This window comes from Oncorhynchus mykiss, chromosome 19 (assembly GCF_057628025.1).
Source record: "Oncorhynchus mykiss isolate SJ-2025 chromosome 19, ASM5762802v1, whole genome shotgun sequence".
NCBI lineage: Eukaryota > Metazoa > Chordata > Actinopteri > Salmoniformes > Salmonidae > Oncorhynchus > Oncorhynchus mykiss.
The window spans coordinates 44,505,184-44,532,271 of record NC_143040.1 but is presented as its reverse complement, the minus strand read 5'-3'; the positions used below and the strand labels follow the sequence as shown (position 1 = coordinate 44,532,271).

General features: G+C 44.7%; 2 protein-coding genes across 14 annotated transcripts in view; one reads left to right on the top strand and one right to left on the bottom strand.

The window, feature by feature from the left end:
* LOC110497730 (ral GTPase-activating protein subunit alpha-1) overlaps nucleotides 1–23,944 on the top strand; it is an 80,673-nt gene extending 56,729 nt beyond the window's left edge. For 9 of the 13 annotated variants that reach the window (XM_090211112.1, XM_090211109.1, XM_090211111.1 and 6 more), the window contains 6 exons: nucleotides 62–185; nucleotides 392–547; nucleotides 4,790–4,948; nucleotides 5,667–5,794; nucleotides 16,734–16,858; nucleotides 20,191–23,944. In XM_090211112.1, the coding sequence (XP_090067238.1) occupies nucleotides 62–185; nucleotides 392–547; nucleotides 4,790–4,948; nucleotides 5,667–5,794; nucleotides 16,734–16,858; nucleotides 20,191–20,342 (844 nt within the window). In that variant the 3' untranslated portion in view covers nucleotides 20,343–23,944. Of the gene's footprint in view, nucleotides 1–61; nucleotides 186–391; nucleotides 548–4,789; nucleotides 4,949–5,666; nucleotides 5,795–16,733; nucleotides 16,859–18,605; nucleotides 18,637–18,984; nucleotides 19,123–19,533; nucleotides 19,643–20,190 lie in introns of those variants that run through there. The other 4 variants (XM_090211113.1, XM_036954707.2, XM_090211115.1 and 1 more) reach the window with 3 other exon arrangements.
* A 161-nt stretch (nucleotides 23,945–24,105) lies between these two features.
* On the bottom strand, nucleotides 24,106–26,638 carry LOC110497731 (insulinoma-associated protein 2). The gene has a single exon (XM_021574052.3). The coding sequence runs from the start codon at nucleotides 26,390–26,392 to the stop codon at nucleotides 24,737–24,739; it is 1,656 nt and encodes a 551-aa protein (XP_021429727.2). The 5' UTR covers nucleotides 26,393–26,638; the 3' UTR covers nucleotides 24,106–24,736.
* Nucleotides 26,639–27,088: the final 450 nt, after the last annotated feature.

Below are 27,088 nucleotides of genomic sequence, written 5' to 3'. Positions count from 1 at the left end.
AAAATATGTCCTTATCTTTCTCTTGTTCGTCTTTTCTTCCAATGCCCCTCTTTTCCTCTAGTCGAGAGACTCACAAGATAGCCGTGTTTTACGTGGCGGAGGGGCAAGAGGACAAGCACTCTATCCTGTCTAACACCAGTGGTAGTCAGGCCTACGAGGACTTTGTCTCTGGGCTGGGCTGGGAGGTAAGACAGACAGACCCCTGCTCTCTGCACTACAACCTTTCAGCATCACTTTATATAAGCCTTATATGTATCATTAATAGTGAGTTATATTAATATTACGTTGTATTGTTTTCTGCCTCTTGGAGGGACTTTGACGTGGTTCGTTAGGGTTTATGTTTGGTTGTGTCCAGTGCTGATGGTCCTGTGTGTGTGTGTGTGTGTAACAGGTGAATCTGACCAGTCATTGTGGCTTCATGGGAGGTCTTCAGAGGAACAAGAGCACGGGTCTGACCACGCCTTACTTCGCCACCTCTACCGTCGAGGTCATGTTCCACGTCTCCACACGCATGCCTCCCGACTCTGACGACTCACTCACCAAAAAGGTCTGTTATGATGTTCCAGGAAATACCAGTTAATGTCTTTGTGGAAAAAAGTCATGTCGACTGCAACCCTGTTATGCTCTCTTATTGAGATGCACACAATCTGTCTGTACCGCTCACTCCCTTTTCACCCAGTCAGCAGGCTGGATGACCACTGATGACCACTGATAGATGACCAGAGAGAGAGACCCAATGTCTGCTCTGTGTCTCTTACACAGACATCACTCTGTAGTGCTTGTCTGAACCACCCGACTCCTACAATGCGGAACAAAAGACAGTCTCAGACGGCGCTGTTCGTAGTCCGCTACTAACCATTATATGACCAGCTCTCTCAGGTGGCTCACATTTCTACCTGCAGAGAGCTGTTTCTGTGTGAACTTGAGCCCCACAGAGAAACATGCCATGTTTTGCTACAGAAGAGTAGAGGAAATGAAATGTCCTTCTAGCAACAGGGGGAATGGGGGAGAAACAATATTCTCACCTAAATGTCCTCATGAAGCCCTTTCTCCTTCCGTCTAGCCTCCTATCCCTTTACCTCACTCACCTAATTATCTATATTTTCTCCTTCCCGTTGGAACACGGCAGCGTTTCTCTCTCTTTCCCCCTCCGTCACTTTTACCTCAGACTTCACCTCTCTCCGTTGTTTTTGTCCTCTTCTATGAAAGTCCATCTGCATTGGTATTATTTTTCAGCAGGCAGAAATGGAATAAGAGCGCAGAGGGCTTGGGCTGTAAATGAGTTTGTCTGTGAGGCCGGCTCATGATACAGCCTGTAGCCATAGATGGCCGCAGCGATGCAGGATGAACAATGAAGTATCTCTTAGAGCTGTCCCCTCACTTCCCCTAGCATTCGTCTTCAACAGTGGCATTACACACACAGCCCTGGCCAGACACTAAGGTGCTGCTAATACCAACAACAGACTCATTAATGAACGCAGACCGACAGGAGGGGAATATTGAAATGGGGTGTGTGTGTTTTGGGAGGAACTTGGTTTGACCTGAGAAAGACGTTCATGTGGGGGGTGGGGGGTGGGGGGGGGGTTCTAATTGGTTTACAGTGATGGCCAATAATACACACGCATAGCTGCAGTGTTTTCATATTGAGTATAGTAGATGAGAGGATTGGGATTGTACCAGAGGAACATTGTGGTGTATAATGACCTGTAATAAGCAGATGGATCGTTAGCTGTGAGTTTTAATTTTCTTCCTTTTGTTCTGCAGCGGCTTAGATGAGCGGTTTAGAGAGAGGAGGAGTGTCTTTTATCACAGTCTGATTTGAGGGGTTGAATAACGACCTGAAACACCACTGATTGCTTGCTTCCTGTGAGCACTGTCTGGTTCCTCACTCACACTGCGGATAATGTGAACTAACATGCATCCAGTCCGTCAGATGACCTCTAAGATTTGACCCTAAAATGAAGGAAAATTCTAACCACCGTATCTCACGTAAGAGCCTCCCATTTCATTGCTCAAATCACTCATTCCATCCTCCAGCCCCCAAAATGCCTGTCTGTCTTCATGTACTGCACCAGTCCTCACCACTCTACTCATAATTCGTTGCTGCAATTTAGGTGGGTATGTATGGCAGCAAAGCAAGGTTTGTACACTACATGGCCAGAAGTATGTGACACCCTTTCAAATTAGTAGATTCGTCTATTTCAGACAAATCGAGCACACAGCCATGCAATCTCCATTGACAAACATTGGCAGTAGAATGGCCTTACTGAAGAGCTCAGTGACTTTCAACGTGGCACCGTCATACGATGCCACCTTTCCCACAAGTTAGTTCGTCAAATGTCTGCCCTGCTAGAGCTGCCCTTTCAACTGTAAGTGCTTTTATTGTGAAGTGATAATGCCTAGGAGCAACAACGGCACAACCATGAAGTGGTAGGCCACACAAGCTCACAGAATGTCACCGCCGTGTGCTGAAGCACGTTACACGTAAAAATCGTCTGTCCTCTGTTGCAACACTCACTACAGAGTTCCAAACTGCCTCTGGAAGCAACGTCAGCACAATAACTGTTTGTCGGGAGCTTCATGAAATTGGCTTCCATGGCCAAGCAGCCACACACAAGCCTAAGATCACCATGTGCAATGCCAAGCATCGGCTGGAATGGTGTAAAGCTCGCCGCCATTGGGCTCTGGAGCAGTGGAAAAACGAGCTCTGAAGTGATGAATCACTCTTCATCTGGCATTGCGATGAACAAATCTGGGTTATTGGGATGCCAGGAGTATGCTACCTACCCCAATACATTGTGCCAACTGTAAAGTTTGGTGGAAGAGGAATAATGGTTTGGGGTTGTTTTTAATGGTTCGGGCTAGGCCCCTTAGTTCCAGTGAAGGGACATTTTAACGCTACAGCATATAATGACGCTACAGCATTCTAGACGATTCTGTGCTTCCAAATTTGTGGCAACAGTTTAGGGAAAGCCCTTTCCTGTTTCAGCATGACAATGCCCCAGTGCACAAAGCGATGTCCATACAGAAATGGTTTGTCGAGATCGTTGTGGAAGAACTTGACTGGCTTGCACAGAGCCCAGATCTCAACCCCATCGAACACCTTTGAGATAAATTGGAACGCCGACCTCGAGCCAGACCTAGTTGCCCAACATCCGTGCCTGACTTCACTAATGCTCTTGTGACTGAATGGAAGTAAATTCCCGCAGAAATGTTCCAACATCTAGTGGAAAGCCTTCCTAAAAGAGTGGAAGCTGTTATGTCAAAAAAGGGGGGACCAACTCTCTCTTAATGCACATGATTTGGAATGAGGTATTCGATGAGCAGGTGTCCACATACTTTTGGTCATGTAGTGTATGTGTGGGTGGTGGGCCCCCCCCCCCCAAACCCCCTTGTTTGTCCCAAATTGCACCCCATTTCCTATGTAGTGCACTACTTTTGACCAGAGCCCAGTATAGGGAATAGGGTACCATTTTGGACCCATAACATGTCTGTCATACTGAGGGGCCTGGAGCGTAGCTCTCGCTCCTGCTCCTCCTTCACCCGGCGGTCCACGCTGCACATGGCCATAATGTAGCCAAATTAGATCTGGCCGTTGCTGTCCCCCTGGTTAAACTCATATCATGACTCCTCAGCAGCTGATTGGATTTGGAGAGGCTGGAGGAGATGCTATCCAACAGAGCAATCTGCAGCTAGACACTAAACCATGTTAACCAGACACTAAAGCGTGTCAGCTCAGCCAGCAAGAGAGCGGCCAGCAGGCGCACACACACACACACACACACACACACATACACACACACACACAGTCAGTCTCACACACATACACACTCCAGCCCCGCATATTTATTTGTTTGTTGTTTTGACTAGTACCGTTCCCCCATCTCCCCACAGACAGTGACAGGCGTATTGAAGGTTGAAGGCTGAGAATACATCCACACCCTCTGGGTCTTAAGATTTATGAATGAGGACTGCTGATGTGATATGTGAAGAGGGAGATGTTTCATGCAGCAGCTAACAGCGATCTGCTCTGCAATGGATGAGGATGACATTTTATGAATTGCTGGGAGGAAAAAGAGTTTCCTATTTATTGAGAGCAGAGGATGAGAACAAGGTGCTATACAGGCCAGGGTCATGTTCATTAGGGCACACAACAACATAAACATTTTATGAGCTTTTCTTATTAGATAAGTCCATGTAGTCCCTCCTGTTTTTGTCAGTTTTTGTACCTAGTGAACACACTGTGGCCCTCAGTGATTGAGTGAACGGTAAGATGGAGAAAACGTTGGAAAGATGGAGGGAGCTGTGGTCTAAAGTGGCGGGGGGCGGCTCCTGTCACTCTTCAAGGTTAATGATAGATGAGTCTTAGGCATCCAGCGACCTCTCTGCCTGCCCCACACAGGACACAATGTGTTAGAAGATCCTGGATGAATGAAGGAGCCTTAGACACTGTATTCAGTTGCTTTTTAGAACACAATGAAAAAGATTATATGAACAGGGGGCGGAAACTGATCCTAGATCAGCACCCCTACTCTGAGATGCTTTTTGAATAGGGGGCCCTGAGAGAATGAGTATCAGACAAAGACGGCCTAAGATTTGACATTCATCGGGGATGCCGAGCTCCAGGCTCTCACTTAAAGTGTGACTGCATCCAATCGTCCTCTGCCATGTGTATGAATTACATGAACTTCAACACTATTTTTGAAAACGTTGACATTGACTAGACGGGGACACTCACCCTGTTGCTCTCTCCTCTTCCCCTCTCCTCCTCTCACCTATTTCCTCCTAGCTACGCCATCTTGGGAATGACGAGGTGCACATCGTTTGGTCGGAGCACTCCCGAGACTACAGGAGAGGCATCATCCCCACGGAGTTTGGAGACGTCCTCATCATCATCTACCCCATGAAGAACCGCATGTACAGCATCCATATCCTCAAGAAGCCAGAGGTGGGTTCAGATCTGTCCCAGATCCACCCGAAACTCCCATGTCTGTAGATGTTTTCATCACATTAACATTAAGGTATCCTAGATTCCATTTCCTGTCATTGCCCTGGAGCAAGGCATTTAATTAACTGCTAAATTGCTCCAGGGGCGCTGCATCTTGACTGACCCTGGCTTCCAAACTCTCTTTTTTGTGTGTTCCTCATGGGGGGTTGGGTTAAAAGCAAAAAAATACAAATGTCTTTGGTCTGAAAAATGACAATGGACAATAACAGCTATTCCATATATATATATATATATAAAAACCAAATTAACATGTCTCGCGGCACTCCTGCTTCCTGCTCAGTTATGTCCGGACTAATCGGGTCAACATGATTCTTAGAATTAAATTGCGGTATGGATATGGCTAGAAGATGGGTCTGTCCCTTCAGAGTCTGGGGAAATGTGGAAAGATGGCCAGATAAGGACAAAAAAGAGGTCTGGCTTTCATGAAAGTCAATTCTGGCACTGAAACGAAATCAGCCATAAAGTGCTTTTATGTTATTTTATCAAATGAACATTGCATTCCCTGGGATCTGATAGATGAAGACCACTATTTACTGTTATTGGTTTATAAAGTTTCTTATATCATTTTGACTTTATCTAATCAATGGTAACTTCCATAGTTGTTTTCCCTTGCCCTCTCTTCGTCCCTCTTTCTCACTCTATCCCATCCCCGCTCTAGGTCCCATTTTTCGGGCCGCTGTTTGATGGAGCCATAGTGGATGAGAAGATCCTTCCCACCATGGTCCGGGCTACAGCCCTCAATGCCAGCAGGGCTCTAAAATCCCTCATCCCCCTCTACCAGAACTTGTATCCTTCCCCATCTCTACCCTGACTCTGCCTACCTCAGCCGTCCAGCACACTGCCTGTAGGGGGGAGATAAAACCACAATACACTGCGTGATCTGTTACGCCTATCCTCGCCTGTGGCTAGTGCTGTCACGTTAACGTGTTGTTTGTTGAGCTTGTAATTTTTCACTAGCAAGGGAAATCAGTAGAGTGTGTGTGTGTGTGTCAACTTGCTGTAGCGACGGGCAAAGGAAATAGGTTGACAGACAGACCAGCTCCTGACTGCACTGCAAGCTAAAGAGACGTAATGATAGAACAGCGGCTCTCTCGCTCGATAATTATCGATGTCTCATCCCCTTCTGCACTGTATTTTCAACATGTAGAGCTTCACATTCTGCTTGGTGCAAAGAGGTGACAGCATTTTTCTCCAATAGACCGCAGGAGCCTCTGATCATTGCCCATCGTCTCCTAACGATGATTCAGAGCAATTTGCTTTTGAAATGGTTTGGTAGTGATTTCTATTTTGCCTCCTCTACTTTGACTCACACCAGCGCCAATATCATGGCTACTCTTAAAAACATGAATTTTACTTGATCCCTTTGAATGGCACATTTTTGGGGTGATTACGTAGCTTTAATTTTTGCCCAATTGTTTCAATGTTTTCCAATAATGAAATGCTTCAGTAGCAATTTATTTTGCGTGGCCTCTCCTCTTTCTTCTCACTAATAACATGGCTTTTAAACTCAGTCCATCACTAATAACATGGCTTTTAAACTCAGTCCATCACTAATAACATGGCTTTTAAACTCAGTCCATCACTAATAACATGGCTTTTAAACTCAGTCCATCACTAATAACATGGCTTTTAAACTCAGTCCATCACTAATAACATGGCTTTTAAACTCAGTCATCACTAATAACATGGCTTTTAAACTCAGTCCATCACTAATAACATGGCTTTTAAACTCAGTCCATCACTAATAACATGGCTTTTAAACTCAGTCCATCACTAATAACATGGCTTTTAAACTCAGTCATCACTAATAACATGGCTTTTAAACTCAGTCCATCACTAATAACATGGCTTTTAAACTCAGTCCATCACTAATAACATGGCTTTTAAACTCAGTCCATCACTAATAACATGGCTTTTAAACTCAGTCCATCACTAATAACATGGCTTTTAAACTCAGTCCATCACTAATAACATGGCTTTTAAACTCAGTCCATCACTAATAACATGGCTTTTAAACTCAGTCCATCACTAATAACATGGCTTTTAAACTCAGTCCATCACTAATAGAATGGCTTTTAAACTCAGTCCATCACTAATAGAATGGCTTTTAAACTCAGTCATCACTAATAACATGGCTTTTAAACTCAGTCCATCACTAATAGAATGGCTTTTAAACTCAGTCCATCACTAATAGAATGGCTTTTAAACTCAGTCCATCACTAATAACATGGCTTTTAAACTCAGTCATAACTAATAACATGGCTTTTAAACTCAGTCCATCACTAATAACATGGCTTTTAAACTCAGTCCATCACTAATAACATGGCTTTTAAACTCAGTCCATCACTAATAACATGGCTTTTAAACTCAGTCCATCACTAATAACATGGCTTTTAAACTCAGTCCATCACTAATAACATGGCTTTTAAACTCAGTCATCACTAATAACATGGCTTTTAAACTCAGTCCATCACTAATAACATGGCTTTTAAACTCAGTCCATCACTAATAACATGGCTTTTAAACTCAGTCCATCACTAATAACATGGCTTTTAAACTCAGTCATCACTAATAACATGGCTTTTAAACTCAGTCCATCACTAATAACATGGCTTTTAAACTCAGTCCATCACTAATAACATGGCTTTTAAACTCAGTCCATCACTAATAACATGGCTTTTAAACTCAGTCCATCACTAATAACATGGCTTTTAAACTCAGTCCATCACTAATAACATGGCTTTTAAACTCGGTCACTAATGTTGATCCTTTTGAATAGTAGCATATTTTTGCCAAATAGTGTCAATATTGTCCAATAATAATATCGCTGTAACAATGTATGTAATGTCAGTATGAACGTTAATGCTTCAGTATATTATACCTTGACTCAATAGGAAAAGCCTCCAGCAGTTTCTATGCAATGTAGAAATAAACTCAAATCTATAACCAAATACCACTTTGCCCTCCAGTCCAGTTTGCTTCTAGGTACTGAGGTGAATGTGTAATTTCACCTATACTTTCTTCCCCATTTGTCATTTATTTTATTCCTCCCTGGAAAGTGCTACTATGTTGACCACTCAAGCTCGCATGCTTCAATCCCCACCTCTAAATATCTCAACCCTCTAACCCCTCTTTTCAAGCTCTCCTCTTTTCAAAAAAGGATAATACTGCTCGAAAACAAAGCAAAAAATAAGGGGGTGAAAAGCCATTCGCATCTGCCATGTCCTCGGAGCGAATGATTGTTTGGCTCGGCTTGAGACTGCTCGCAGCAATCTCACCCGTGTGTGTGGAGGGGGTGGCAGAGCAGGGCTCGATACTGGACTGGGCTATTGATTGGCGTGAGTTGCACCGGTCGATGGGCCTGACAGCCAGAATTACAGTAATCTGTCATTATCGACGGATGTCTTTCCAGACTATCTCTCTATCTGCCTCCAGACACTCTTTGTTTTGTTTCTTTCCACTCTTTTTTTTATTTTCTTTTTACTTCAAGTTTTCTTACTCTTTTGACGAAATGTGTGAGAGAGGGGGACAGAGAGATCTTGTCTTTCAGCAGGCAGCTAATTGAAGTCTGTGTAAGGGATGATTCATAGCGATGTTTTAAGCCTGTGTGTGTGTGCGCCCGCGGTTGCTGCTTTCGTGTTTGCGTGTTAAGGGAGATGTTCTCTAAATGCCTTCCACTGAGGGGCTTTTAGGGAGCACTGAGGCAGAAAAAATTGAGTGGCCCCACTGGACCAGCAACACTGTGTCACTGAGCAGTACTTAGTTACCTGTTGATAGAGCAGCAGAGCACAGCCAGTAAACGGTCGGTGGGAGGGTGGGTGGGCGGGCTATTCTCTCCTTTCATTCCTCAACAGTAGGTGTACAATGGTTCTGCAACAACACCCCCCACACCACCACCTCTGACTGATCGTTCTTGTACAATGTGACCAAACATCATGATTGATTATGATGATTGTAATGGGATTATTAGTGAAATCCACTGGAGAATAGGATTTCCTGTCTTCCTCTAAGGATGATTGGTTATTTCCTGTGTTCTGGAATGAGTCCTTGTTTTGTTTTATGGAACAAATTTAGCATTCAGTGATGTCATTTTCCTTTTTTGATTAGGAAACAGGGTGCCGCGGATTGGAAATTGAAGACTCGACTGATATACTATTGAATAGTGGACTCATAGAATTACATATTGAGTCCCTATTTAATAATGTATGATCTCTGTGAGTGGACTCGAAATCAGGTCAAACTGCGTTACAGCAGCAAACTGGAGCTGGTAGTGATGGTGTGACGTAGGTTAGTTCCCCCACAATCCCCCTGGAGTGCAGCGGTGCCCAACCCCGGAGCGGCTAAGTGATCCTGTTCATAAAGGAGAACACTGGGTTCTTTATCTCCTCCAGAGGCTGCCCGCCTGCCGACCGCCTTGCTTTGTGAAACCACATCAAAAGAGCCTTTTCTCCTCTTATTCTTCTCCTCTTCGTCCTCTGCGTACCTTTTACTGAACGGAGCAGCGCCAGGCGATGAAGCCTGCCTTTTTGTTTGAGTTGTGGTTTTAGATGTTGCGAACACTCTCTGTCCGCCATCTATCCCTTTACCTCTTTTTTCTCTCTCTCTCCTCTGCCTCTTCTCCCCTCCTCCTGCACGTGCCCGTCGACCCCGCTCTCCTCCACACTAAGTTTCAGTTCATGCTCTTGGCCCCGGGGCTCGTCCATCTGCCTCCACTCACTGATCCCTCATTTGCCATGACTGTGAAATCAGTGCTTGGAAAGGAAAAAATGGCCCCCTTTCTCTGCTGCTGGTCTTAATGTCTGGTGGACTCAAATAGCAGATAGCTGCTACAGTACCTGGCGTCAGGCAGCGCTGCGAATCATGGCACGTCATGGAGCTGCTGGGCAAACACAGCCAGAGAGAGGCTCAGGGTAACACAGGCAGCATAACCCAGGCCTCTATCCTATCGCAGATATCAGGCTTTTGTTGCTACATCGCTAAGAGTAATCCAAGGGTCATTCAAACAGCCAGTTTGGAGATCTGTTCTGTGGCAGTCTCTCTCACACACACGCAAATGCACTCCCTCCCAGTGTGTTTGGGGGCAGTGCAATAAAATGCTTTTAGCGTACCGGCTTGGAAAGTTGTTAGCTCGCATTGCACAGGATAAGTTAACCATATGCCTGAGCGGCGCGGCAAACCGCGTGACCATGCTGGTTGGTTAGTTTTTTGAATGTTTGGGTGTGATTAGAGCTAGGTTGACCTCTCTGGCCGTAGGGCCAGGGGCTCGACCATCTCCCCTCTAGACCACCTCTACAGCCAGTGGACCATGTGGTCTGTCCGAGGTAAGGCCCCTTGATAACGTTCAACAACACAGCCTCTGGTCTCCCTCTGTTTTCGCCTATCTGGTATGTGTGTTTAGGAGAATAGGGGACTGTCAAGCTGTTTGGAAGGCAGACTAAAATGTAACTGTGTGAGCCACGGCCATCTTCCATCTGTCAGTGGCCGATTGTGTAGCCGGGGAGACAATGTTGGTTGTGGAGGAGGAGGGGAGAGAGGAGAGTTGCTAAGCGGCTTCCCCATTGGCCCTGCCAGTCCAGTGGTTTGTGTGCGAGCCAGTGAGAGTATGGCGGTAGGGACAGCCACACACACACACACACACACACTGGCTTCTGATTGGCAGCAATCACTGCCCTGCTGCTGGGGTCAGCATATGGTGGATCGTGATAGTGGTGGGATAGAGGGAGCGTTGGGTCAGTGCCTTCCTCCCTTTGCTCTGACTCTGCCTTTTCCAAAGGCAACCGAGCTGATGAAAGCTTTGGGCTTGGGCTCCTTTTGTCCCTTCACTCTCCCCCACACACAACCAGGCCCAGCCAAACGCCTAACGAGCAGCGCAGCCACACACAGCTAGCTCCCACAATGGGCCCCATTGTGTCCCAGTAGCACTGCGGCCTGCTGGACTGTGTGTGTGATGGGGGGAGGGGGTTAGCTACTCGCTAATTGTTTCCTGTCGAAGTATAAAAGGGGGGAGTAAATAAAGAAACATAGGCAGGGTCACAACTAATCGCTTTCTCCCACTCCTCTTCTCCGATTTTGTTTATTTTCTGACTGGCTTTGACCCTAGCTGCTCTGTCCTCCTGACCTCTGTGATGCTGATGATGACTCTGGCTGCATGGAAATCTACTTATTTATTAATTTAGCACAGACAACATAATCTGTACACTAATTCAAATATATCTCTCGACTACCGTGCTCTCTCGTACATTGTCAGCCAATTGAATTTAGATAAGAAGTAGATCTGGTTATCGATCTAATTGCATTCTAATGTGAAATTATATATCAAGATGCATCCATGAGCACATTATTATTTTCCTATGCATAATTATTTTCTTAATGCCGTACTATTTATACAGTTGATATCAGTCAGTGTTTATGGAACGTCTTCAACCTTGTTGTTTTATCTCCTAGTTAATCATTTTCTGGTTTTCCAGCTATGTTGTTGTGTTGTCTCTTTCGTGCCTCAGCATCAGAACTGTGCTCACACATAAGCTAGAGGCATAATGGGGATTGTTTTTATAAGAAGGTTTGTTCTTTCAGCCCCCCCTCCTTGTTGGGGAAAGTGGGTAAACAAGCTAACCCCTCGGGGGGCTGGGAGGCACGGATGTGGAGAGCGGGCTCTCTGACAAGGTGTTTAGGATTCGCCGCAGGTTGGCTACAGGCGCCGAGATGAGGTGTGTGTGTGTGTTGGCCACGGGTCAGTTGCATGCTGTATGCTCGTAGATGAGCTGTCTGACTGGTAGCCCACAGCCTGAATCAATGCAAACTACCTGTGACCCATCTAGGCCCAAGACCACCAGCTGCCTGGATAAACACACTAGAACCACATCAGAACAGAACCAGTCTTCACCCAGTAGCTGTTGTTGCTACTATAGAGCTGACTGTCCTATATCATTATAAAGACTGGCTTTTTAAGAGCACACATCTCCTCTTAGTTTATTTCAATCCTCAACAACAAAAATAATTCAAAAGGTTAACGTGACGCTGTTGAGTCCTCACTGTTGCATCCTTTAGGAATGTGTTTTTAAACCAATAGAGAACTGCACTATAATAAGGAAATGTATCATCTGATCTGTGGCTGTACAGTTCAAATTAATAGAATATATACATGTATTGGCTGTATAAAACGATTTATAACTGATTCCAGGGGGGGGGGGGGGGATTGACAGAAAAGCATGTAAACTGCCCCGCTTTCTGCAATTCATGAATCATAATTTCCAGGTTCGTGCGTGTATATGCATTTGTTCATGCCCGGGATAACATTAACACTCCCTCTGTGCCCTTAAATGTTACATAATCGTTGAATTTGCGTCAGCAGGCACACTGTGCGAGCAATGAGCACCGTCTCACCATCGGACGGGGGGGAGAGAGAGGGGCAGAACGGGCGACAGATAAATCAGGGCTGCGGGTCAGGTCCGCGAGCAATATTTCACAGGCAGGCCAGGCCTCCAATTGGGTTTGGTAGGAGATTAATAGGAGTGGATCTGACTCCAGAGGGCCCCAGATCTATGTCTGTGTGGCCCCAGGCGGAGAAGCATTAGCTGGGCTATCTCTCCTCTCATCTGGTGGCTGGGGGTGGAGCGAGGGGTGCATTGGCTGTAATGACAAGGAGAGCTATGGCAGCCAGCCGCAGCTCCCTCCGTCCTCCTCCCAGTAATAAAATCACTGTTAGGGCTTCGATATCACAGCCATCAGATGGGGGAATAAACCGATTACCCTGCACTTCAGGGCACACACAGATTTCTGTAATCATAGTCTGTAAAAGTCCTTAAATTTAATTATTTATGTGTTTTTTTCTTCTGCTCTGTTCTCTCTACCGTTGCCCTGTAGCGCAGAATGAAGCAGGTAGCTAATCGAACGCTGCCAGTCAGAATCACTGATGTTGGGCCCATTTCTGCTACCCCATATTATCATTTTTTACCATCATTCAATTTGATAATTCTCGTGCTGTGAGATAAGCATTGGAGTCCTAGGATTCTTGTAGTCGCTGGTCCGATGACTAACGCTAGTCACGCAGGTGTCTGTGGTTATTTCAAAGTACCGGAGATACGTCCAAAATGGCATACCCTATATAGTACACTACTTTTGACCAGAGCCCAGAGGAAATGTAGTGTCATTAACCCCGACCTTCACCAAAACCCTATTGTTGGGCCGTTTTACTGTTCGGGATGCTTCAGTCAATGAGCCTAATTGTTAGTCGATGTTGAATGTAATGTGCGTTCTAAACTGGGTTGATGATCATGTCCATATTGTCTCTCTTCTATTCTAGTGGGGCCCCAGTGGCCTGGCTGGCACATTGCAGAGCTGTATTGAGGCAGTGTAGAGGGACAGTCACTGAGACATTGGGAAATGTGTCCTCTCTCTCTCTGTAGCTATGCTCTCGTCTCACAATAGAGCAGTGGGCTCTCCACATTCTGCATGCATTTTCTTTCTGAAGATGCCAGCAGTGCAACACCCCACTGAGGACTGCTAGGTTAAAATAATAGAGCTAGATGTGGTGTGAGAGGAGGAATGAGCAAGTGTACAATTTAAAAAATCCTCTCTCAGCTGGTGTGTGTCTGACACCCTGTAGGTGTCAGTTCTGTCCCCTAGCTAGGCGTACACCTCTCCCCTCTCGGGTCCATGCGGTTTGGAATAGTGCCGCGTTAAAACAATTCAATGTTAGCTATTTGACTCATTGGGCACGAACGTCTGATATGTGCCCTCTGTACAGCTCATGCATATTGTCTGCATTAACTGATGGGTCAATTCTCCCGACTCCTCCTCTTCTTTTTTACAGATGAAGTGTGTGTTTTGGATTCTTCTTCTTTTTTTCATGTTCAATTGTCATTGTGTGTGAGCTCTGAGGTTTGTAGCAGGTCAGTGATGGGCCTGAGTTCTCTCTGTGTAGCAGGTCAGTGATGAGCCTGAGTTCTCTCTGTGTAGCAGGTCAGTGATGGGCCTGAGTTCTCTCTGTGTAGCAGGTCAGTGATGAGCCTGAGTTCTCTCTGTGTAGCAGGTCAGTGATGAGCCTGAGTTATCTCTGTGTAGCAGGTCAGTGATGGGCCTGAGTTCTCTCTGTGTAGCAGGTCAGTGATGGGCCTGAGTTCTCTCTGTGTAGCAGGTCAGTGATGGGCCTGAGTTCGCTCTGTGTAGCAGGTCAGTGATGAGCCTGAGTTCTCTCTGTGTAGCAGGTCAATGATGGGCCTGCGTTCTCTCTGTGTAGCAGGTCAGTGATTGGAGTGCTGCTCTGCTCTGCTCAGTGGAGAGACCGACGCTCTTGGCCTGAATCTCCAAATGGAGCGGAGAGGAGAGCAGCGGCTTGTTTAGAGCAACACAGTGCTCTGGGAGGCTGGCAGCTCTCTCCTCCTGGCACACTCACTCCTTCATAACAGAGGGGGAGGGAGGCAGGGCACAACAACAACAACAAAAAGTGATCAATTTGGAGGCTATCAGCAGCAGCATGTTCTGTGTGCTGAATTAACACAACGCCAGGGAACTGTTCCTGTAGCCCACCACGCCCCCCCACACACACACACACACACAGCCTCCTCCACGCACACACACACACACTCTCCACCACTGATAATGTGCTAACAAGCTCGCTTCTGGTGTCTCTTCACTGGCAATTTGTCCTCTTTCCTCCGAGAGCCGGGAGTTGAGCGCGGTGACAATGACAAGCTCGGTAGGAGGGGGGGGAGAAGCCAGGTGCATTTTTCCCTTGTTGCCTTTTTGCCTTTCATCCACAGGGAAAATGAGTTTCTGGTGATACACAAAAGCCCCCTTTCTTTTCCCACTCTCTCCTCTCCTGCTCCACTCCCCTCTCGAGAGACTGGAAGGCTGGAGAGAGAACCATGCACATTCTCTAAAGACACTTTTCTTCTTTAACAAGCTGTTAAAAGTAATGCCCATCAAATTCAATTACAGTATATTTGTAGGCGGCCAGGGCATGTTTGATGGTTGAAAGATGTGTAATGCAAAAATCTGTTTTTCTCTTCACCTCGTTTTTTTTTTTTTGAAGACACAAAAGAGCATCTCCAAGTCAACAGTGCAGAGGATTAGTTGTCGTGGTGACAGGGTGGCATTAGTGACGCAACACCAGGGTGAGTTGGCGGACACACGCAGAGCAGGGACAGGCGAAGAGGAGACAAGGAGGCTGAAATGATTACCATTAAATAACGCAGCAGTGGCGCTTCTATGGCTCGCTCCTCTTCTCAAAACTGAGGTCAGCCACAGCTACTGTTGTCCGACGATGCATGTTGGGCTAGCTACATACAGGTCCCCCAACGCAGCACTTCACACTGTAACGTGTGTGCAGTGAATGAGGGTTATGTACAGTACTGATACTAAACACAGGCTCTGCTACTGGGTTGGAACGTACTTCATACAGTAACCTGCCTGGGTGTCGTTGAATGAAGGATGATGCACTGATGTCAAGACCCAATTGACACACACACACACACTATGTTTTTCATTTCATTGGAGCAGGTAAACTGTAGAAAACCTGTTGACTTGATGAAGCACTGTGTTGCAGAATCTGCCTTTTCCCTCCATCTCAGACATCCATCCAGAGTGGTGATTGGTTGTGTTGTTTTCCTCCGTGTTTGTGTGCCCTGGTGCAGAGTGACGTGTTGTGTTGGAGCCGTGTGGGGCTTCTTTCTCTCTTAAGTGGCATGAAGAGGTGAGGTGTTGACGTCTCATCTGGTGGCTGCTGGCTGCATTAACTTGTTCCTATTCTATTGTGACACACACACACAGGCACTCACACAGAACACACACCCTGCTCCAAGGCCTTCTCACAGCCCTGAGCGGCATCTTTGATAGCTTTAACTGTGAGCAGGAAGTGGGGTTCTGGGAAAAGGCAGGTGGCAGATCCACTGGAGTGCTGTCCTCCCCCTGCTGTGCAGCCTATCACACTTTACCATGTTAGACGTCAAACTGTGTGTGTGTTACCGTTTAACAATGTTTTGCTGCTGTTCCTTGTGTCAGCGTTTGCCAGGTGGCTCCTCACCCTGCGCAGTGAAACACTCGGCTGCTCCCAAAATATCCTCTCCCCTTCCTCACTCCAGCAGGAGAGGGTCCTCACCCTTTCTGTCTCTCTCTGTCACATGCTCTCTCTCCCATGTTCTCTCTTTCTCTCTGGTTGTCTTTATCTCCCTCTCTCTCCACTTCTCTTTAGCCCCTCTGCCTGCCATATTCATGTGGGAAAGCCATATGCAACATCCTAACTAATCCAATCCTATCCATTAACAGAATATCATCATTTTTACCTAACTGGATAATAGAGACAGTAAAAAGGCCACTGTTGCCAAATGTCATGATATTGAAAAGCCGATGTTGGGTTCCTAACACACTTTTGATAATTTGTGTTGGATGGAGATGGTTGTGTCTTTCGTCTCTTTTTACCTAGGAGCTTCTAATAGCAGTGGATGGTTGTCATTATGACCCGAGAGTCTGATTAGGGAGACTTATTTGGTTCACACACACTGGTAGAGAGGGGAAGATTTGATCACAACTCTGTCGAATAAGTATGTGGGTACAATGCTGCGCAGGTAATGCAGTCCCGAAGGGCATTATTGCCAACCTCCTTATTTTTTCCTCCTGGTCAGTTTCACATTTTCTATAAGATTGTACCTCCCTTTTGAGAGAGAGAGGTCCTGTGCCCTAATGTCTTCCATACTGAATGACATTTCACCCTTGACCTGTGGACCAGCTACGAGGAGAGAGCCCGTTACCTGGAGACCATCGTCCAGCACCACCTGGAGCCAACCACCTTCGAGGACTATGCAGCGAGGGTCTTCTGCCCCGCCCCCTACCACCACCACCTCTCAGACCCAGGTATGACACACTCTCTACTCGGTCTGTAGCCCATCACAGTCCATCTTTCATATACTGCAACCAGTGGTGGAAAAAGTACCCAAATGTCATACTGCAGTAAAAGTAAAGATACCTTAATAGAAAATGACTGAAGTAAAAGTGAGTCACCCAGTAAAATACTACTTGAATAAAAGTCTTAAAGTATTTGGTTTTGAATATGCTTAAGCATCAGAAGTGAAAGTATAAATAATTTCTGATTACGTATATTAAGCGAACCAGACAGCATAATTTCCGTGTTTTTTTTTATTTTTTATTGTACGGATAGCAGGGACACTCTCCAACACTCAGACATAATTTACAAGTGTGTGAATTGTACCATTTTCCTGTCCTGCTAAGCATTCAAAATGTAACGAGTACTTTTGGTTGTCAGGGAAAATGTATGGAGTAAAAAGTACAATCTTTTTTAGGAAGGTAGTGAAGTAAAAGTTGTGAAAAATATACATACTAAAGTGTTTTTACTTAAGTACTCTTGTAGTGTCAGTTAGCAGTAGAGAAGTTTGGCCTGTTTGAGAAATTATCAGCAAATTCTTCTGTGTAGTTACGAGTTAGGAGGTATTGGCGTTGAAAACCTCCTTCACTTACTGCAATAACCTTAACCGCACTAGTCGATGCACCTGTTGTTTCTTTCTGTATTCTTGTAACAATGCACACTGTGTTTCCCCTGGATAGACCCCCCCCCCCCCCCCCCCCCACACACACACACACACACACACGCATATGGAGCAATTAGCCACGTCTCACACTCCCCTCCATAGTGTAGTGCCCTCTCTCCCTCCCCAGTTAGGGCCCCTCATGGAGTGATAAGTGCTCTGCCAGGACCTGGGCTTGTTTGGCTGACACACCTGGTCTCATGGTCCAACATCACATTGATTCTCTCTCCAGCTTCATCGTCTCTGCACTGTGGCGACAGGCTACATCACATTGATTCTCTCTCCAGCATCATTGTCTCTGCTCTGTGGCGACAGGCTACATCACATTGATTCTCTCTCCAGCTTCATTGTCTCTGCTCTGTGGCGACAGGCTACATCACATTGATTCTCTCTCCAGCTTCATTGTCTCTGCTCTGTGGCGACAGGCTACATCACATGCATGCCGGAAATGAAAGGGTCAGTCACCCGGAAGACTTGTCCTTATATCCAATCTTAAAGGAGGGCATTCTACTGTGACACAGAGCAGTTCTCTCTGTCCTCTTCTTTCTAATGTTAGTCGCAGATGTAAGAAGGTGTGTGCTTATTAAAAGCAGTAGCTTACATTAAGAGAGTAAAATAAATACAATCTAGAATTTTTTTCAAAAATCCCTAAAGATTTTCAATCTGTCCATGACGTTGCTTTTTGACAGTTTGAATTTGTGACCCTTTCATTTGTAAAAAGATGCATGTGTATTGTACATGGTTTTTGTTCCGCACAGTGAGAAACATAAGCATGTTTTGTGGCTGAAAAATACCCCAATAATATTATGGTAATGTAATTATGTCATTGACCTGTGCTTCAGCAAACATTAGCCTCCTAGTACAGAATGTGATGAGTATCTTTCAGCCCTAAAACCTTGACTTAATTCTTGCCTTTGTGTTGATAACACCAGTCCACGATGGACTCTGTTCCTCTTAACCCCAAATGATCATATTTCTGTTTTGTTTCTGTTTTATTTTTTTTCCCCTTTTTTCCATTTTTATTTTTTTGTTTTATTTTCCTTTGTTTCCCCCTTTAGATCATAATCTATCACTTGTGTATATCTAAAGGTAAGACTCCTTGAAACCCCCGCTCCCTTCTGATTCACGTGTAACAATGTTATGAGCACCCATACCTATCTGTCACTCTCTCTCTCCACTGACCAAATCTGCTGATTTCAATCGTTCCCCGTTTCTTGTTTCTTCTCCATCATGTTGTCAGATGAGTGTCTTAACTTTAACGTTGAACCTCAGACCTTGCATGCTTCCACCATAACAGGCCTTTTCTCGTGTTGTCCTCTGTTCCTCATCACTCCCACTCTCAATCCTGTGTTTGATTCTAACCACCATCTTCCTCTGTGTGTTCCTGAGCATGAATTTACTGGAGCTCTGCTTCTTTACCTCTTTACATGTGTTCAGTAAATGTTAGGCAGTCAAGTCTGTTTTATGAGCCCAGTCAGAGCACAGTACAGTTGCTCTCTTTACTCATGGACTGACAGACGCACACACGTTATGTAGCCATTGAAGATGGCTGGCCCTGAAGATCAATATTTAAACAGCATAAACGTTGGTAAGTAAGTGTAATCATTGCATTAATGCGCCAGTCAAACGTGTGTGTGTGTGTGATGATGTTTAGGTGGTGCTTCTGCTGTCTTTGTTCTCTGTGCACCTTCTATTGATTCCCCCTCTGCTCACACCTCTTATCTTTTCTCTCTCCTGTGGTCTTTGTCTTCTTCTTTTTGCGTTTTTCCAATCCTTTCCTTGCTTGCTCTACCCCGCTGTACCGCTCCTTCCCTGCCTACTCCTTCAAACTGCTTCATTACTTCCTCTTCCCTTTTCCTCTCCTTACCCATTTTCCAATTCACCTCTACTGACCTCCTTTGTCCTGTTGTCTCCTCTTCTACTTTATTCTCCTCCCCTCTCTCTCCCCTGTGGCTTTGTGGCTTCTCTTCATCTTCCCCACCAAAGAGAGCTTGATATTTCTGCTCCTTCCCAAAACTCCACTAGAAAACATTGGGCTCGGCAAGGTAAAGGGCAAAGGCTTGAAACGGAAGGTCTTTCATGCTAGCTGTGAATGGTACGCTGAAACATGAACACGGCAAAGTACCTTTTTTCTTGTTCCTTCTTAACCTGTTTCCATCTTCTTTAGTGTCCTGTGCATTGTTCTCTGACGGTCTAGGTGTCATATCCCTGTGTTTTAATATTACCACCATAGTTGTTTGGATTCATTTCATGCACATTGATGCTTTGATTCATCACGGTTAAAAAAGAGCTAACTGTATTCTCTGTATAATACAGTCACTAAAACACAAGTCAAAACAATGATTTTCAAAGAGATGTAACACCTCTACCACTATAGTAGAAATTGAAGTGCATGTACTGACTTTCCCCTCGCTTTCCTTAGACTAAGGCTAATATGAGCTGGGGACTAACCTCAGAAAGGCAGGGTGTAGACTGGAGGAGTAAGATCCAGTAGTATTGGGGGGGGGGGGGGGGCTTCAGCATTGCTGTTTTATTATTGAATGTAGTGGGTTGGCTGGGCAGGGGACTCTAATATCTGTGCTCTCCTTCCCTCCCTCTGTTTCTTCCCCTATCCTTCATCCCTCCCTCTCTCTCCTTCCAAAGGCTCATGCCTCGAGAGTCAGGAGGGAGAAAGTCCAGCAGCACTGCAGCTAGACGGGGCCGACCAGTTAGCCTCGCCAATGTCCCCTCGTACTAGCAAGAGCCGCATGTCCATGAAGCTCCGACGCTCCTCCGGCTCGGCCAATAAGACCTGATCGGACTTTCCCTCCGCTGATCGTCCTCCATGCAACGCCCTGCATGAGGTCACAGCCTTCAGACAAACCGACTGACTCTCTGTACTGTATAGCAAAGGACTGCACTGCAACTACCAGCCTTTACCTGCTAACAGCGCTGCATCGCATGTTATGTACCCCCACTATATGGACATGGACACGCCTGCCCTGCAGGGTCAGAATCAGCATCAACCCTACTGCACCACCCTTCCAAGATGCAGGATAAGGCCTTCAACAGAGCCAGACCCTCAGGGGCCAGCCCAGGGGCACCCAGGACTCAGCTTGTGGTAGCAGGGCCTCCAACAGAATAAACAAGTCCCCTGGGCAAGGTTAGCTAACTATGCTCACTACCACCTCAAACTTTACACAAAATATAATATACTTAGATATATAAAAGAAGCAGCATCGGTTTGGTTTTGTACAGAAAGCATAAAGGCAACATGAGAGATGTGTGTTCATTGTAAGTAGCATTGTTGATGGTTGAAATCACTTGATATTAGACTGAGATGATGAACTATAGTGTGGTCTTTCTCTGCTGTTGTAGCTGAGCAGAGTGGCTAATATCCTGTCCTCCCTGCTCTCTGGGCACCTGACTCTGCACCCACTAGGAAAGGGATTGTAAGAGTTTCTAAGAAAAAACAAAGAAACACAAAGTAAGAAGCTAATTTGTCATATTTGGTCACTGTGTCCACCGTGAGACAAATTTATATATATATTTGTATTATATTCTGTATATACAGGAGTTGTCACTTTCTTTATGCTTGGACTGAAGCAATGTCAGCCAGTGTTCAAAGATGAGATGAACGTTTTGAAGTTGGAAAAGTTTGTTTCTAGAATTCTGAGATGGAAATTGTTTGGTTAAAGTGAAGCACTTACATTTTGGTTTTTGGTTTTCACGCTAAACGTGCGACTGAGTTTGACTTTCTGAGTTCTTTTGAGGGTCACGTGTATTTTTTTTTTTTTGAATCGAGATTGTAAAGTAGTTTTTCACCTGATAAAGAATGTTACTGATGATTTACTTTTGTTCATATACAATGTGTTGTATTGAACCAGCCCTTTTTTCACTTATGATGACTATATTATATATATGAGAATACATATTTAAGGTGTATAGTGTTGAGGACCATATCTGGTCTGTGTACAGATTTGAATATAGCTGCCAACAAAAAAAAAACTAGATGTCTATTAACTTTAAGATACGTAGACCAACGGTTGGATGTGTGATCAGATCTTCTGCTTGTGTTTCATATAAGAGGTCTTCTGACTCGGACATCATCACAAAGCTTGCCTGCTGAAGTTGGCCAATACAACACTGTACTGTAGCTTTGTCCACAGCTAGAAAAAGCTCATTGCTGTTAAGGTTCGTGTGTCTGTCTGTGCAACAACACAAATGAAAGAGGACCATCTCCTATGATATGGAGACATTCCCTCCTGTAAAGTATTGGTATTAACACAGTATGTACTGTATAGGAGCTTAAACAACCATATACCGTTTCTTCACTGTCCAGCTCGCCAATAATCACCTAAATTAAATCTAGACAGTCAGGAAGTATCGAAACAATTAGCAAGACGGTTGTCTATTTTTTGCAAATTTGGACTTTGAGGAAATATAAAACATTTTCAGTGTGGCCCTCTGGACCTCGTTGAAGACCGAATGCCGTCCCTGGGGCAAAATGAGTTTGACACCACTGTTATTTATTTGGGTTCTACTGAAACTCCAGCTAGGGTCTCTGCGGGTGGGCTTCACAGCAAGCCAATTTGTCGTGAACACTCCTCTACTGTCCCCTTCATGTATTGTAGCAGGTCTTCATCGTGGTCTTCCACCCTGGCCTGCTTCTCCAACAACACCTGTACCTGGGTCGTTCTTGAGTTCCGATGGCGTTTTGGGGGGGAATCATTTTTTATATTTTTTATTTACATGTATTTGGGTACATCTTCCTGTCTAAATCAGCTAATATGGCAGCTTAATGACTTTAAATCATGTTTACCATTATGATAGCATTGTGCTACCCGTAGGAGTAGTAGCACTGATGAGACATTTTAGGTTGAGGATTTTCTTGTAAAGTCATTAAAAATATAAATAATTTACTAAAGTGATATGATTAATAATTTTGCTCACAATGTAATTTCCTTTCATTTATATTGAGTAACACCTGTTGGATTTAAACACCAAATTATCAATGAAATCCTCAAATGTATGACATACTTAAAGGGTGTGATTAGCTAAACATTTTCTTTAATACAGACCCCTCCCTGATAAGTTTGCCACTGGAGGGAATGCTCAAGGTCGTTGTATATCTTTGCAATGAGTGATTTTCAAGGCGGTAACACCAATGACATAAAACTGATGGACAGTTTATTTTTAAATAGCCTGTTTTTATTGATCTATACCCGGGATGGGCAACTCCAGTCCTCGGGGGCCTGATTGGTGTCACACTTTTGCCCCCACCCCTAACTCCATTAATCAAAGAATCATGATCTTCAGTTTAGAATGCAATTAGTTCAATCAGATGTTAGGTATAGGGATGGGGGAAAAAGTGTGACAGCACTCCAGACCCCCGAGGACTGGAGTTGCCTATCCCTGATCTATACAATCTATTAAATACTTTTGTTCACTATCTAGTATTCAAAATAATCGATCACTAAATCCCCAAAACATGTCAATACAACTCTACATCACTACTGGAAAAAGCCCATTAGCTTATCCTTTGTACTTTAAACAATGCATAAACATAACGTTTTGCAGTATAAAGGACTTACATTATGTTTTAGTATTGATGAACTGTTCCCTATAAACAAAAAAACATGTATGATGTGTAACTTTTTGTCATTTTAAAGTGTGTTTCGTGGTTGCCAAGGCAAGGGAGGCAAATCCCACTGCAATTCAAGAACGACCCACCCCTTTGTCACTCCAGTTGCCAACTGTGTCCAACTTTACGACACACTAACAGAGCAAACACTGCATTTTTATCTTTGAATTCTGCTATTATTTTTTGTTATACTTTATCGTTATTTGCTTTCAGCCATAGGTTCTCTGCTAGAGAGGAAAGGGATTGTAAATACCTTTTTTGGACCTTTTTGGTTGTAATATCTTTTAAAAACTGCTGCCATGTCTAAGGTCAAATTCATGTTATTTTTGTGTTACGTTTGAATATATGAGCTTGAAGTCCGTTCCGATAGTTATTATTATTATAAGATGACCAAGGATGAGAAATAAAAACTTGCCAGAGAGAGTGAGGAAATCATGCTGCATCCTTACTTAAAGCTGAGGAGATTGGATAAGATTGGTTTGCTCTCTCCCTACACTCAGACCGGACTGAAACGTGAACATACTGTAAAGTTTTTAAAAAAATGACTTGCTCATTTATGGAGTTATACTGTATGTTACTACTGACCAAATACTGCATGATGCCAGTAAGCCTACTAACTGCATGTGTTGGTATAACATCTACACACACGCGCACACACAATCACACAAAATGAAATGGTATTGGCATACTTGTATCTATCTATACGTTTGTAATGGCTGTCCAGAAAGAGAGTGGGTGTGCAATGGAATTTGACAATAAAAAGTATTCTTACCACCTGCTTGTTATTGGAATAGCTCTTGTGAAAATCTCATCAAATACTGTATAGTAGCCATCATTAGTATGCACACAGACTTGTGTTTATTGACAATCAAAGTAAGTTTATTATTTTATTTTTTTTCCATGTTCACTAGGCTACATATCAAAATACAATGTAATTGTAACCATCGTCGCCATGAAGGAATTTATTGAGCAATTACATTTTATAGAATAAATACACTTTTAAACTCACTAAAACAGTTTTATACTCTAACAGGTAAGCTTGATTTTCTGTAGGAAAATACATCTTGATAGCCTTGCTGGTTTAGAAATCAATTCCACAACTATACTGAACAAGCACATTCAATTTCCATAGGAACTACATTAACATAAAGGTGGTGAGGTCTGGTACACTTCAGATGGCCCATTCACAGGATCAACCTCTTCATTACATGCTTAAAATGACAGCTCTTGACTATTTAAAACATTTTATATACCCATTTTCACTGTTAAATGTTTCAACAATCATTACACTGTAAATCAATCAATAATGTACATTAGTGAATATAGGCCAAAAGCAAGTGTTAAAATGTGGTCCTAGTGGGCTGTAGGCTCATCTGTCATTGCAACAAACAAAAAAATACTATCTTGTGATGAAAATAGGCTAATGTTTTTGACCTGATCAGGTAGTATAATAAGTTACAATACAATCACATGTAGTACAAAGAAAACGCATTCATACTTTCATATGTAGTAATGAATGAATCCACTTGTTGCTCATGGGTTACAGTGTTACAGTAGACTAGGCTACTAGCAGCCGGGCCGGACTGCCATCTGTAGCAGCATCACCTGCCGGTTCTCTGTAGGGTGAGACTTGTTGATATGCCTCGTGAGCCCAGGAGAACTGAAGAAGGTAGAGGGGCAGTGCTTACAGGTGAATATCTGTTGATCTCCCTGTGTGAGGTCTGGTCTTATTAATTCTGGTCTACCCGCACTCTTCCCTGGATTCATTAGAATGTCGTCTCTCATTGCATGCCAAACTCTGTGCTTGTCCCGAATTTCAGCGGATGGGAAATGGGCACCGCACAAGTGACAGGGAAACGTGATTTGCCCACTCTCTATCTGGTTATAGGGCGAGACTTTTATTGTCTCGTGCGCCGCAAGATGTTTCCTCAGATACGCTTGTCTTCGGAACTTCTTGCTGCAATAGCGACATTCGTAAATCTCCTCAACTGTCACGGAGTTCTGTAAGAAGGGAGAGGCAACGTCAGTCTCCGGACAATGCATTGTGCTTGAGCTGTCACCCGCTCTGATGTGCAGGTCAATGCTTTTCTCTGTGACCCGGTAGCGCGGGTCGAAGGGCGGCGGGCTCTCCTGTGCCCTTCTGAGTAGCTGCTCTTGTCTGTGGGAGCTGTCCACCGTGATGGACCGCTGACAAATGGAGCTGTCCGGAGAGACGTGGTGCTGATTGTTAACTCTCAACTCGCTCGCATTCTCTTTCCCTTCCACGGATGTCCTCTCGTGCAACTGTGCCTCTGGTTGTGACTTTTTTGCGCTCTGTGCCTCTCCGTTGGTAACAGGACGAGGCTTATGCCACCTGCGATGAGAGGCCAGGTTGGCAGGACAGCTGAAAACTTTGTCGCACTCGGGACAGCGGTACTCTATGCGCACAATCCTGGAGCACTTGTGTTGCGCGAGGGAGAAAGGGTCAGGATATTCCTCTTTGCAGAGCTGGCAGATGAATTCTCCCAACGGTTTCTTATTACCAGAAGATGCTGTTGCTGCTTTAAATTCAGGGGTCTCCTTCTTAATTCTCAGCCCAAGCACTGGTGAGGTGGAGATTTCATCCTCTAAACTGAGCTTCCTAATCACTTTAGGCTTTTTGGATGTTGGCTTGGTCTTTCGCTCCGGCTCCATGTACGTGCGTTTCATAGCATGATGGAGAGATGGGTAGAGGTGCACAGGTGGGTCGAATTTCATATCAGAGTGTCCAAAGGGCGCGTGATTTAGTAGAAGTCTCTCTATTGAGGACACGGGCGTGCTCATCGGGAACGTCTCTGTCACGGTTGGTGAACTCATACACCGGTCGAAGAAAGATTTTTCCAGCTCGGTGCCAACTGGTTTTATCGGGCTATAGGAGAGGTCAGCCCGGCCAGGAGACCCGTCATGGTCCGGTTCAGTGAGGGGATAGTGTAGGGGGTATTTCCCAAAGTCCTCCCTGATCTCCACCTTGCCTGCGCTCTCCGGCAGCTGAACCTGATCCGCTTCAGCCGGGTCGCTGGTCCATGGCTCTCCAAATGTACCATCCTCGGATAACGGCACAATTGGGCACGCATTTGGCACCCCAGTTCGCTCCTCCGGTGTATGCACAGGCATGTCCACTTTTGGCAGTTCGTTGTCATTACGAGTTCTGTAAGAAGCCGCTGAGCCGCGTTTACTCCTCTTTACTAAAAATCCTCTGGGCATCTTAACGCCGGAACGGAACGGTTCCTGGGTCAACTTTGAAGTGCCGTTACTCGTGAAGGAGCGCTCGCGGTCGCTTTCTGATAGGCGAGGTGACTACTGACCGGTGAAAGGGACGGAGGACACTGCCACATCGATGAGCGTGGCTTGTTTTTTATCTTTGGGGTCGCCTTCTGTTTTTTTGTGAAGTCACTGTTTGTGGCCAAGCCCTGTCCAATCAGCACGGACAGTGGAGTGGGCGACGCTCGAGCGTTTAAGAGACTATCCAGTTACAAAGGCATTACTAATGTGGAGTGGATTATTATAAATCAGTTACACACTTAACCTTTTATCATCCCATTGGTTTTCCATGTTCTCCTTAATAACCCATCAATAACGTTACAACTTGTCTAGTGATTCACGATTTGCAAGATCGAATCAGAAGATGTCCTAAAACCTTAAATGTTACGCTATCCATATTATATTGACAATAGTAATGTATAACAATTTATAAAACTGACCATGCAATTACGAAATGTTTTGTGATTTTTCAATGTTTTCTCTGTGATATCGAGATGCGTAATACTAGATCCTATCTCGTAGACAGTCAAGTTTATGCAAATACATGAATTAATGTCCTTTATGGACAGCATGTATTTAATAAACTAGTCAAATGCAAGAAAAAGCAGACTGACCTCCAGAATTTGATCAAATATTTGT